Source organism: Typha latifolia, chromosome 2 (assembly GCF_019914945.1).
Source record: "Typha latifolia isolate L0001 chromosome 2, TyphaL0001v2, whole genome shotgun sequence".
Lineage (NCBI taxonomy): Eukaryota > Viridiplantae > Streptophyta > Magnoliopsida > Poales > Typhaceae > Typha > Typha latifolia.
This window is the reverse complement of record NC_133087.1, coordinates 5,137,276-5,150,511: the sequence shown is the minus strand read 5'-3', so window position 1 is coordinate 5,150,511 and position 13,236 is coordinate 5,137,276. Positions and strand designations below refer to the sequence as shown.

Sequence of the window (13,236 nt, the reverse complement as noted above, 5' to 3'; positions counted from 1 at the left end):
TACATTTTTTATTTTTCTATTATTATACCTTATATTAATTTATTACTTTTGGTTTTATTTCTGATTGTTTTGAATTGAACGGAAATAATTTTGGTAATTAACTATGATATAATTTAATGTTATTTAGTGATATAATTTAAGTTTGAGATAATCAATAATAGTTTAAAATAGTCATTAACATTAATAGTTTTTATCAAAGATAATAATATAATTTTATTTAGATATCCATATATAGACCTAGTAGTATAAAATAAATAATAAACTAAATTTGTAATATAGAATTAATAATCTTATAGGAATATAGGATATGCTATCTTGGGATAAACTTTGGGATGACTTATCTCCTCTTATATAATTCTACAACCCAATCACGCTTCTAAATGAGTAGAACATTTATTATATATATATATACTATATAAATTTCAGTACGTAGAAATTAAAAAATGGATCCTATGAGGCTATTTTTCTTCGAATTGGCTTAATTTATTGTATGTTTGCATAGTTTAATAAATTTTAGGAAAAAAGAAAAAAAAAAAAGAGAGATGGGAATAGGAGGAGTGGTGCCGGTTGTAATTATGGTGGTAAGAAGGAGGATGAAGGGTAAGAGGTAGTGGGTGGAGGAGAAGTACGAGTTGGTGGTGGTAGCTGGAGGGGAGGAGGACGGTGGTAAGAGAGGGAGAGGGAGAGACATAGAAAGGAGAGTGGGCGTAGGAAGAAAAAATAATAGTAAAGACGTTGATGAGCCAGGATATGAGAGAGCATAGTAAGCCGGGCTATAAGCGGGCATAACGAGTTGGATGGGCAAATGTCTTGCTCATCTATATTACTGTTTCGAGCTAGGGTTGGATCCAGGGTGAAGCTTAGCCGTTTAAATAAGGTGTTAGGGCACAACGAACACATCTACCCAGATGAGGGGAATTATAGTATTGTGGCCATAGTACACTTTTCACTGAGTAGGACTTTATAGCCGTTGAAACAAAGATTCAAAAATTCGAAATCCCCGAGAAGACCTTTGCTTGTTTCCCAACCGCAAAACAACGCATAGCCGGTTCCTCCATCCAAGAATAGTAACTAGTAATTGTGGTCAATAGAACCTTTGACCTAGCTGTTTAAATAAGGTGTTAGGGCACAACGAACACATCTACCCAGATGAGGGGAATTATAGTATTGTGGCCATAGTCCACTTTTCACTGAGTAGGACTTTATAGCCGTTGAAACAAAGATTCAAAAATTCGAAATCCCCGGAAAGACCTTTGCTTGTTTCCCAACCGCAAAACAACGCATAGCCGGTTCCTCCATCCAAGAATAGTAACTAGTAATTGTGGTCAATAGAACCTTTGACCTAATCTCTTTCCAAAATTAGCACTCCCTTCACCACCAACCAATTTGATCCATCTCCAACTTTACTGCACGATTCCGATTGCCACTCTTTCTCCTGCACTCAATTTGCCTTCTTTAATCTCAGATAGGTAGAAAGATATCCCTCTCTTCGCAATGGAGCAGTTCCGGCAGATTGCAGAGGTTTTAGGCAGCCTCAATGCTTTGATGGTGTTCCAGGATAATATAAGAATCAACCGATGCCAGTGTCTTCTCTTGGTGGAATCTTTTTGCCTCGCGTTCGAGGGAATCGCAGAGGAGATGCAGCAGAATCTCAAGTTCAACGAGAAATCCACGAAATGGAATGCGCTCGAGGTTCCACTAAGAGAGCTTTGCAGGATCTTCAGAGAAGGTGAGCAATACATCAGGCGATGCTTGGAAACAAAGGATTGGTGGGCCAAAGCCATCTCTCTCAATCAGAGCACCGACTGCGTCGATTTCCATCTGCACAACTTGTTATGGTGTCTCCCTGTCGTGCTCGAGGCCATCGAGAGTGTTGGCGAGATCTCCTCCGGTTTTGACCAAGAGGCGATCCAAAATAAAAAGTTGGTATTCACGAAGAAGTACGACCGAGATTGGTTGGATCGTCAACTTTTTCAGCAGAAGTTTGGAGGGCAGTACTTGGTTTCCAAAGAGATGTGCAGTAGATTGGATAGTGTTTGGAAGGAGGACCAATGGATTCTATCTGAAACTGTATCTGGTATTGCGTCTGAACAAGAAAGTCAGCTTGATGAGCTTCTCCTAGCTCCAAAGGGGAAGAAGATACTTCCGAGTTCGGTTTTGGTTAGCTCGAAGGACTACCGAGTGAAGCGGCGTTTAGGGAACGGAAGCCATTGCAAGGAGATCCAGTGGATGGGGGAGAGTTTTTATCTTAAACATTTCGTCGTTGTTGAGAATATTGAACAGTTGACAAGAGACATATGTCTCCTATCTTCACTCAGGCACCCAAATGTAATGCAAGTCATGTATGCATTCTTTGACGAAGAGCGAAAGGAGTGCTTTCTGGTCACGGAGCTCATGAACAAAGCTCTTTCCAGTTATATCAAAGAGATGTGTTCTGCGAAAAAGCGGCTTCCGTTTACTCTTCTGGTGGCAGTGGACACAATGATACAAATTGCGAGAGGAATGGAATATCTTCACTCTCGGAAGATTTATCATGGAGATCTGAATCCTTCCAATATTCTTGTGAAGTCGAGGAATGCTACGAATGAAGGATATTTGCATGTTAAGATCAAGGTTTTAAAGTTTTCGGGTGCGAAGAACGTGACAGCATCGACAAATCAAACAACTCGGAATCATCCATGCATATGGTATGCACCTGAGGTACTCGCTGAGCAAGAGCAATCACCAGACACTAGTATTTCCAAATTCACTGAGAAAGCAGATGTGTACAGCTTCGCGATGATATGTTACGAGCTACTGACAGGGAAGATACCGTTCGAAGAAGATATCCTTCAAGAGGACAAGACAAGTAGAAACATAAGGGGAGGTGAGAGGCCATTGTTTCCATTTCCATCTCCAAAGTACCTCACAAACCTCATAAGAAGATGCTGGCAGACCGATCCTTCTCATCGCCCGACCTTCTCTGCTATATGCAGAATGCTGCGGTATATCAAACGCCTATTAGTCCTGAACCCAGATCACAACCAGCCTGATACACCGACTCCACCAGTGGACTACTTTGATCTTGATACGAGCCTTTCAAAGATATTCGCAACATGGACAACGACAGAGGCTCTTAAGGTCTCTGAGATCCCCTTTCAGATGTTTGTTTATAGACTTACAGAGAGGGACAGGACTAGTTTAAACCTCAGGGAGAGAAGTTCTGAGTCAGGAAGTGAGGAGGCATCAATATGTGGAGATGATAATGGATTGTTCTTGATTCAGGAGGACTCTTTATCTTCTCCTGCGGCTTCTTCCAAGGCGTCATCGCCTCGTGTTACTTCTGAGAATAGGAAGAAAGCAACTCCCAAGAAGATGGATTCAAAAGCCAAAAAGCAAAATGGTATGTGGGCAATAGGGGAGGTGAAAATACTGCTTACTTCTTGAAGTGAAACTTGATATGCCTGTTTTTGTATGCATAGTGTCAATGATTTACTTATAAACTAATTCAATAAGTTATCGTTCTTGTTTTAGATTGGATTAGTCTCCAAAGATACTAATTTGGGTACTAAAGTCTGCAACCAAGAATGTTGTAATCAGATCAAAGAAGCCTTTCAAATGTTTGCCATACTAAACTGAACTAATCCTTCTATACAAATGTTCCTTTTTTCTGTGTAAATTAGGATATCATCAGCAACTATCACATTAATCTTTAGTTAGTCCTGAAATGCTGCAATATGATGATACCTAGTAAATGTCATCTGTGGTGATCCACCAGAAAATTCCTGAAATCTAATCTTCTGAAACTGTAAGGGGCATTATATACTCAACAGTTACAATTGCTCAGAGAAAATTTTCAACCAAGGTATAATGCACGTCTCCTCTACTTTATATTGCAGGAGATCTTCAGAAAGCTGGAACAATAAGACCACTGCAGCGAACACTCCAGGGGCGCACTCTGAGGATCAACTCTGAGAACCGGATTCGGGTGAGTCGAGGACTTCGAAGGTTAACTGGGCATGCATCAGATTCAGAGCTAGCATAGTTCTTGTAACTATACTTGTGAGAGAGGTACCAAGATACAATTACTTAATGTAACACTTCTATTGTGAAAATTTTCTCCTGCTGTACAAACGCTACAAAAATAAAGTTATCATATTTTCAAGGTCCTTTCTCAAACTACAGCATGCATGATAAATTTCATATCGTCGAACTCTTGATATATTTCTGACTGCGGCATTTCCATCTATCAAGGACTCTCTTAGACTAATGCTGCTGCTGAAGTTTTTGGAGCAAAGGAGTGAGCACTGTCAGGTTTGCTGCAGCAGATTTTCCACTCTATTGGTCTTATAGCATACGATCATCCTCTAATCCATTTCAGCATTTTTTTTGCAACTACTCTTATAGCCCGTTCTTACAAGTTTATTAGATAACTAGATTGGATTTGCATAGATTGGGAACTCTCCAAATAGGTTTCAGTCTCACATTCCTAGAAGGATCTTTAACTTAAAGTAATTTTTTTTATGCCCTAACGATAAATATAAGTTAGACAAGGAGTTAATCTCTCTAAATACATAGGCACTTAATTAATATAGTATGTCTCATAATTAAACACTGTTAAGACAATGCTTCAAATCGCCACACTGCCAAGCTACTTCTCTAAAATAATCATATCACCGAGTCATAAAATGAACTAAACCGCTGAGCCAAGTCACAAGCCACCAATCTAGTAAATAATTTTCTCCACATTAATTACTTGGGGTTAAAGTTAATCATATGATCTTCTTGGTAACTGAATGTAACTTTACATCCTATTAGGAAATCCATCTTGTGTGCGAAGGAGGATCTATTCCTAGCATCATTTATTATCTTTTAACAAAATATGTATAAAAGAGATATTTTTATTAGAAAGTAGTATTATAGGAAATTTGTTGGAAATTTATTTGAACAAGATCTGATTCTATTCGAACGAGCTATTGGAACAAATTTTTCTCAAGAGTAAATTTTATCTAATGGTTGAAGTCGGTTTGAATGTATATTGTAAAAACAATCTCTTTATTAGAAAAATGGTTCCAAAAATATCATTCCGGATGATGACATGTGTCGTATTACGATTTTTTTATTATATTTCATCTCTAAAGTTTTGTAAATAAAGAAGAGAGTATCTAAAAAAGAATAATAACACATACTCATTGATTTCTCTTTCCTTCGTACAAAATTATTTATTTTAATCACTTTTATCGTTGAGTTGATGATTGGTCCCAAAATTTTTAGAAATACAATCTTTAAAGACTTATAGTACAGACATTATATTCCGAAGATAGAACTTCAAGAGTTTATTTATATCTTAGTGAGAAAATTATTTAGCTAAATAAAAACTACGAGCACCTTGTCTTATCTATCAATTCAAAATTTTATTTTAATTCCACTGTGACTAACAAATTTCATTTTTAACAGTCTAGTCCACAGTCTATGCTAACTTTGAGATATTTGATCAGTACTCTCTTAATTGCACTCCAATGGATCAAAGCTAACTAGTCTAAAGAATAAGTGCAGCCAGCTAGTCTACTGATACCATAAAAACGTTAGATCTTGTCAAATCTAGAGATCATTAAGGAACCATAGATTGGCCATTTGATCTCTAGTACCATTAACTGCCTAGTTAAGATCAAAGTTAATTTCACACATCTCTTTGTAGTAGTTACTAGGAAGATCAACTTAGAAAGAGGTAAACTTCCTGGTTGTTTACTTCGAAACTTCCATTAGGCATCACCACAAAGACATGCCCGTAAAGCTACCATCTCTTTTATCAATGGACTGAGGGTAATAAAGAAGTGGGTCAACCTCATCTTCCACAGCCTTGAAAGCTAGCAGTCTAACAATGGCTTTTAACAAAGCTGCAGCCAAAGCTAAAGGTGACAAAGGATACTTTGGCTATATCTCATCTCCCTTTAACTCTTTTAAGACCAACATTGCCTTGTTATCCGTGCAGGATTATTGGAACTTTTCCTTTTACGTGATGGAATTCCGAATTCCCCCCACGTAGATCTCATTCAATTGCCTCCTGGCCCTCCTCTTCTATTTCGAGCAGAGTTAGGGAAAGAGGAAAGACTCAGCTCCTGACAAAAGATGAGGTAATAGTGGCCAGCTTTTTTGTAAAGGCTATTTGGATCAACTACTCCTCTACCAGGCACTCTGCTGTCAAATTCTACTGGTGCATTTGCAATGTGATTATCTAAGGTTGGAGCCCACACTTTATTCTTCTTTTTCCACTTTTTCTTTTGACTGGAGAACCGGGCATCTGCGTATAAACATCATCCAGGAAAGATTAATTCTGAGCAATTAATTGTATTGCTTTCATGTATTTAGTTCAGCACAATGGAGCTTCTTCAAAATCACAGTTTTTTTTCACTCTATAGGAGAAGATCTATTCACTTCATTCTATCTACTGATTTAAGCTTCTAAAACAAATGGTGTAACACCCTCGTCTCCACTACAGTCTACACACCAAACTAACACACCATTGAATTTGTACTTCTCTTAAAAAAAAACAAGTTATTATATATATAATATTCTGACATGGAATAGTATGTTTTTCTTTTAAAAATTAAAAAAGAAAAGTATAATGTGATACTGAGCATAAATGTTATACCTGAGGTGGCATTGGACGACAAAACATGAGCGCGAATCTCAATACCTGGCATGGCATCTTCCTAAGTCCTAACCCTTTGAGGTACACATGAATTGCATTTATTACAACTGATCATACGAATAGTGGCATACAATCGTGATGCATGATCGATAGATAGAGAGTGTATAACAAACAGTCTTTCACTTTTAATTTGGAGTGGTACAACTCCGCACTGTGCATGGCCGCATTCTCCAAACTCACTCTACCGATCACGTGCCCTGCACTTCCCACCAGCGTACTCCTCGGTCCTCCTCGAGCACGTCTAATATTAAAGAAAGAAGAAAAGAAAAAGAGCACAAAAGCAACGCCATGTCCTCTTTCTCCCTGGCCTCCCTCACAATGCCCAAAATAACCCCCTCCGACATGGCGATTCTTGAATAGGAAGAAGGGCGATTTGGTCTTTTTGGTTTGCCACCACTAACCCTTTTCCTAAAAAGCGAAACCTGGGCCTATGCCTGGGTTTTGGGGGCCCACTGCTTTAATTAGGGGAGTTATCCCGCCGAATCGTCGTAGGTGGGATGCTGCGATTCGCAAGAAACCGCGCTTTTGTTTTGGTCCCTCTCCCCTTTGCTTTTTGGACGGGGAGGGCAAAAGCGAGACTACGGGAATATAGGATTAAATGCGACAAAAGAAAAAGATAAGGAGCAAAAGAGATCGCCGACTAACTCGCGAGCACTCCGCCTTGCCCGTTGGGCTGGCGAGCAGTAGTAGGCTTAGTAGCACATCCAGCTCATTTCTTCTCTCTTTTTATTTTTTTAAAAAGAAAGAAAGTTTAAACACGATTTATTTATTAAATGAGTCTGAAATTTTAAATATGAATTTAATTTATTAAACAGATTATTATACGGATTATCGAGTGATACATTTTATTTAAAAAAAATTGAAGTAATAATAAACTATAGAATACAATCGGTTTAATAACGAGGTGAGGAAGATTGACTCTTTATAACCTGTTAGTCAGATAATCTCGTCGAATTAATCGGGTGATTAACTTTTGCCTCCCTAGTACGGGACCCTATTCCCCGATTTAGTCGCCGAGTAAAACAACTCTTAAGGATAAAAACGCCTCAGTTGCTGCGCAGAAACCCCGTCTCTTTAGCCCTTATGATTACTCCCAACGTCTGTCAACAGCCCGCCTTTTCTCTCTCTCTCTCCCTCCCTCCCTCCCCTTTCTCTCTCTTCTGCCTCCTTTTCCGTACAGTCTCTCTCCTCTAATGCCGGATGCGTGACAGAATAAAGAGGGAGAAGGAAATGCGAGAATTTGTTCGCATCGGTTCCTCTTGAAGTGACAAGGGCAGTCAGTAGTACCCAGGAGTGGTAGAGGACAAGAATTTTAAGGGTGGTTTGATCGTCACCCGTTAAAAGGATTAGTGGGGTTCTCTTCTGGAAACGATGGCGGAGGAGGGAGGAAAGGCGAAGATTAGAGTAGTGAGGTGCCCCAAGTGTGAGAAGCTTCTCCCCGAGCTGCCCAATTTCTCGGTTTATCTTTGTGGAGGCTGTGGCGCTACTCTTCAAGGCAACCCAAGTGCGTGCTTCTTGATCTTTGTTTCTTTTTTTTTTTTTTTGTTCTGGTTATTTGGAGCACGAATTTTTGGATTTTGTTGCACTTTTATAGAAATTTTAGCGGCTCAATTTGAACAAGGAAGCTTTTTCCTAACTATCGTTATGTTTCTTTGATTCTACTGTTTATGATTTCGTTCTTTTGCGAGTTTTTGGTGATTTGGTCCTAGATTTTGGTTTTCATTTGGAAAAATCGATCTTTTTTGATGTACCATTCTTTTCTAACAATTTTTGCGGCGCCATTTGAAATAAAGAAAGCTTTTTTGTTTCCATGATTCATATTGTTCTTAATCCTACTATTCTGAGTCCTATTTAGGTACTTAAACGACAAATGTTAGATGTCAGTTGAGAAAACAATCAATTTTGTTGAGCTTTCTTCTTTCATTAATTAATTAGGCAGTAGGAACTAAAGTAATTTCTCGGCAATTTTGCAGCAAGAAAGGAAACTCTAGTCTCCGAGGCTGAGGCTTCGCCGGAGAAATCCGATGGAGAAAATGTAAACTACCTCGAGGTTTTGGAGAATGGCTCTGAGAAGAAGGGAGTGATTTCCGAGGCAAAAAAGGGAACTAATCCAGAAGTTGATAGAGTCGAACATAGGAGAGAAGAGAGATCTCTTCCAGATATAGCTGCAATTTCCCTTAATAATTCTGTCCCCGAAAGTGAAGACGTTGCTGTTCTGAAGCAGCCCAGCTCCTCAAAGCTGGACGATCTTTTCCGAGAAAATTGTATTGAGAGGAGGGAGGCTAAATATAGGCGTGTCTCAAAAGCGCCCATTAGTAACGCCAGCAACAATTTTAATGATTTGGGGAAGATGAATGCTGGAGAAGAGAAAGGAGAAACAAGATCACCCATTGATGTGCAAAACAGAACAAATGAAGACATTCGACATTTTTCCAACCCTGATGAAGGCCCATCTGACTTCCATCTGAATTCAAGATATAAACAAGCCATCGGGGAGCATGATGACAAGAGAAATATGGATGGGCCGACCAGAGTTGGGCATCTTGAACAAGACCGAGCAGAGCTTCTGAGAATGCTCGATGAGTTGCGGGATCAGGTACAGCGATCCTGTGAGGTCAGGGACAAACCAAATGCAAGTGTTCCGGCGAATGGAGTGACAACCCCTTCAAGTTCCCACAGCCCTCGTGATCGAGTTAATTGGTTGCCACAGGGGTCGTCGTTTTTGAACAGAAATACTTCTCAGCGATCTCCAACACCATTTAATGGACATAGTGCAAGCCTGCCGAACTTTTATCCTTCCATGCCTGCACAACATGAGATTCCTGGATATGGGGAACTATTTACACACGGGAGAGCAGTCCCCCTTCATCCTCCTACTCATGCACAGAGGCAATTGAACAACTACTTTTATGGACATCTTGATCCTGATCCTCTCGTATCTTATCATCATGAAGGTTTCTACCATCAGCCTGCCTGTTCATGTTTGTATTGCTATCATAGAGAATTCTCCATGCCTGTGCAAAGTGCATCAACAGTTTTCAATCATCGAAGGGCTCCATGTCTTATGAACAATCATCAGATGTACCCCATGAATGGTCCCTCAATCTTTGGTCCACAAGGTTATATTCCAAAAAAGACAAATGCTACTTTCCCCCAGGATCACCGAAGGACCATGTTCAGCAAGACAATGGGGCGTACTTGTCAGCCAATTGCTAATGCGGCTCCTTTTACTATATGCTATAATTGTTCTGAATTGTTGCAGCTACCAGAAAAATCTTCCTTGCTGGAGAACAACCAATTTAAGATGCGTTGTGGGTCATGCTCACATGCAATCTTGGTCAAACTTGATGGAAGTAGATTAGACATTTCTGCACCTGCAGCAATCTCACATAGTTCTACAGGGAAAAATGACAATTCCAATGGCAGCATGGATAATGATGTGCTGAGTATGGATGAGAAGCTGCTTCCACCTTATAATTTTTCTAGCAGTAATCATGAACTGCTAGAAAAGGAGCAGCAATTAAATTTAAGTGATACAGAGAAAATGCAAGGCCTTTCTTCATCATCTAGCATGTCCAGACATGCAGAGAGCCTGGATAGTGCAAATTCTCAGAAAGATGTTTACAGGTCCTCAGAGATTCCTCCAGAATCTGAAGTAATCTCCCGTATCCCAAGTTTACCACTTCGTGAACACTTTGGATATTCACTCTCTGACCAACTGACTATTGGTTCTGGAAAAGGAAGCAGAAGTAATCGGTCTGAGCAAGAGAAGATCGTGTTGACTGAAAATTTCAAGCAGAACTCAGTCAGAGATGTACCAGTGGCAACTGAGATGGACTTCTCATCTGATGAGTACCCAGATCCTGGATTATCACAAGATTCATTTGAAATGGACGAAGATCAACCTAGGACAACAAAGGGAGGCGATTCGTTCCTCAGCAACCTTATCAAAAAGAGCTTTAAAGATTTCCCCAGATTTAACCATTCAAATGGAAATGGCAGACCAAGAATTTTTGTTAATGGTTATTCTATTCCTGATCGTGTAGCTAAGAAGGCAGAAAAGCAAGCTGGGCCTATCTATCCTGGAGAATATTGGTTAGTTATTTTTTACTGCTGCATACTCTTCACCTCAATTTTTTTATGCATACACTTCAACTAGAGTTTATGGTTAATTACTGTCTAATGGTCTAATGGTTACTGAAGACAACTTAATATTTGCAAAAGAGAACCCTAATGCAGGACATGCTGCTATCTAGTTAAAAAAAAATTTAGGAACTGCGGAGTCCTCACAAGTCACATTTGACATTGATTTAGCTGCTATCCAGATGTACACAGTAATCTATTGAACGAACTACTAAGTGGCATTCCTTTTTTGAGCATATTTGTTTCATGTTTTCTCTGTTGTCTTATTTAGGTATGACTACCGTGCTGGATTCTGGGGTGTTATGGGCCACTACTGTCTTGGCATAATTCCAGTAAGAGCGAGTGCACTTAATTTAGTTAAATATGTGCCATTGCATGATCATACTTTCTGATGAAACTCCATTTTGCAGCCATTTATTGATGAGTTGAATTATCCTATGCCCATGAATTGCTCTGGTGGGAATACTGGTGTTCTCGTTAATGGAAGAGAGCTTCATCAGAAAGATCTTGATCTACTTGTTGGTCGAGGTCTCCCAGATACTCCTGGTCAATCATATAGAATTGAAATCTCTGGGAAAGTTTGGGATGAGGTTTCTGGAGAAGAACTGGATAGTCTTGGCAAGCTTGCACCAACGTGAGTGCCACAATTTCTTTATGCATGCTACTTTGTTTTCTTTTTTGATGAAACAGTAGTTCTGTTCTTCCTACTAAAGTAGCTGCATTTACTTGTATTTTTCTATTCCAATCTCATATGAATCACTCCTAGCAGCAGTTATCTCATAAATTAACTTTAACTAGGACCAAGTAGAAGCTGTGAATTAATAATTCTATGCTACAATGTGTTGCATAGTCTGCTGATTTGCTTCCCTTGAGTATCTGGTGAACATATCAAACTGGCCCATCAATGAGATAGGTAAGACACATTAACGAGTTATACACAAGAAAGACACAATGCCAGCACACATACTAAATTTACAATTAGTTATTCAAGTATTGTAGTTATCAGTATTAGCACTTTTCCAACCATATAAATTAGTTCTTAAGGATGTTTGAATATGTTACTGAAAATTTTCTAGTCCGATGAACTATTTATTACATGTCAAGACAGGAAGGCTGCAAGATCTGGACCAGTAGATTAGTAGATCTACTGGCATATTCACATGGTTTTAACTTAATTTTTCTACTCAACTGTTCATTTAAATGAGCTGTTTTTATAGGTTTAGCATGTATATAAATGTTCTAATGATCAACTCCTCGAACAGTGTTGAGAGAATGAAACATGGATTTGGCATGCGGGTTCCAAGAGTCGTTGCATAGTGCCAAGTGACTGCACTTATGTTTATCTATCAGTACACTGAAGGTTGTGGAGACAAAAAGAAAACTTTTTGCACCCATGCTGTTACTGCACTTCTGGGAAGTCTAGCTCTGTTTGTTACAGGCAAGGGAAGGCGATATTCTCTCATGGTCTGCATTTGCTTCTGCTAAAGTTTTCTTATTCTGCATCTGCTTAAATCTTTTGCAGTGCTTTTGTTGTATACTTGAGGCGAAAAGCAGTGGTTTGTTTATAAATTGTGCGCATTTGTTCCGTCTAAGTTTACTCCCAAGTGAGTATGTTAGTATGAGTTGTTAACCTTTCTGATCTATAAGAATTTGATTCCCTGGAGAATTCCTTTACTGCAATGTAACTGCTGATGATTGCTAATATCTCATAATGTTGCTTTGTTGAATTGCTCAAGATTTATTAGCTACAGCACATAGAACTTACAGTTAGGAAATTAAAGAAGGAAGACTGAACTGGTAGTGATTCTCTAACATACCTCTTCTAAGGTTCAAGTATTCTTAAAATACACAGATTTGGTCAATATATAACCTCCACTTTTGGCTCTGTGGCGTATTAGAATGGTCAATATAGCTTGAATTTGATTCAATTCTCAAATGGGATACCTTTAAATTTGCTAAATCTGGATGTAAGGTGAGGTTGAAAACTCGGTTTTGTTGCAGGGCTAGCTCACATTTGCTCATAACTCGAAGATAGGGTCGCAGGGCAAGCCGTGCCAAAGGAGTTTTAGACAATTCTTTTTATTTCCATCTTGAAAAATTCTGGATACGTGCTAGAAGATAGGATTTACGGTATGCTATTAGTAATAAAATGTAAAGTATAGTGTAGAGAGACAATCACAAATACAAACCTTAGGTAAAATTGTAGCAGTTTTAAAATAGATTTACTAATTGTCTTATAAGGTCTTGTTCTCTAGATTCTATGTTTCATTATTTTTCGCAATCTGTTCCCTGACTTCTCTTTCTTTTTCTATTTTTGGATAATCAAGTAGGGTGACTCTTTAGGTTAATTATTCTATCTCAGTGACTTTTGAGATAAAGTTCTTTTGAATTTGATGTAGATA

At 38.9% G+C, this 13,236-nt stretch overlaps 2 protein-coding genes across 4 annotated transcripts; both read left to right on the top strand.

Moving 5' to 3' along the window:
* Positions 1-1,084: 1,084 nt before the first annotated feature.
* LOC140781204 (uncharacterized) lies at positions 1,085-4,293 on the top strand. 3 transcript variants are annotated; one of them, XM_073127085.1, is made up of 3 exons: positions 1,085-3,382; positions 3,879-4,050; positions 4,234-4,293. In XM_073127085.1, the coding sequence occupies exons 1-2, from the start codon at positions 1,495-1,497 to the stop codon at positions 4,022-4,024; spliced, it is 2,034 nt and encodes a 677-aa protein (XP_072983186.1). In that variant the 5' UTR covers positions 1,085-1,494; the 3' UTR covers positions 4,025-4,050; positions 4,234-4,293. The 3 variants fall into 3 exon arrangements, with proteins under 3 accessions (XP_072983186.1, XP_072983189.1, XP_072983187.1); XM_073127088.1 differs by having other exon boundaries at positions 4,245-4,269; XM_073127086.1 differs by lacking the exon at positions 4,234-4,293 and having other exon boundaries at positions 3,879-4,158.
* Positions 4,294-7,759: 3,466 nt separating this feature from the next.
* LOC140782738 (uncharacterized) lies at positions 7,760-12,538 on the top strand. The gene is made up of 5 exons (XM_073129471.1): positions 7,760-8,195; positions 8,665-10,786; positions 11,106-11,166; positions 11,245-11,468; positions 12,097-12,538. The coding sequence occupies exons 1-5, from the start codon at positions 8,063-8,065 to the stop codon at positions 12,149-12,151; spliced, it is 2,595 nt and encodes an 864-aa protein (XP_072985572.1). The 5' UTR covers positions 7,760-8,062; the 3' UTR covers positions 12,152-12,538.
* The last annotated feature ends 698 nt before the right edge of the window (positions 12,539-13,236 follow it).

What these genes read in the sequence shown, in the direction of transcription:
- LOC140781204 (XM_073127085.1), top strand. Translation starts at nt 1,495, where the DNA reads ATGGAGCAGTTCCGGCAGATTGCAGAGGTTTTAGGCAGCCTCAATGCT. An exon ending in AAAAGCCAAAAAGCAAAATG is followed by an intron (nt 3,383 to 3,878) that starts GTATGTGGGCAA and finishes TTTATATTGCAG; the next exon opens with GAGATCTTCAGAAAGCTGGA.
- LOC140782738 (XM_073129471.1), top strand. Translation starts at nt 8,063, where the DNA reads ATGGCGGAGGAGGGAGGAAAGGCGAAGATTAGAGTAGTGAGGTGCCCC. An exon ending in TACTCTTCAAGGCAACCCAA is followed by an intron (nt 8,196 to 8,664) that starts GTGCGTGCTTCT and finishes GCAATTTTGCAG; the next exon opens with CAAGAAAGGAAACTCTAGTC. An exon ending in ACTGTCTTGGCATAATTCCA is followed by an intron (nt 11,167 to 11,244) that starts GTAAGAGCGAGT and finishes TCCATTTTGCAG; the next exon opens with CCATTTATTGATGAGTTGAA.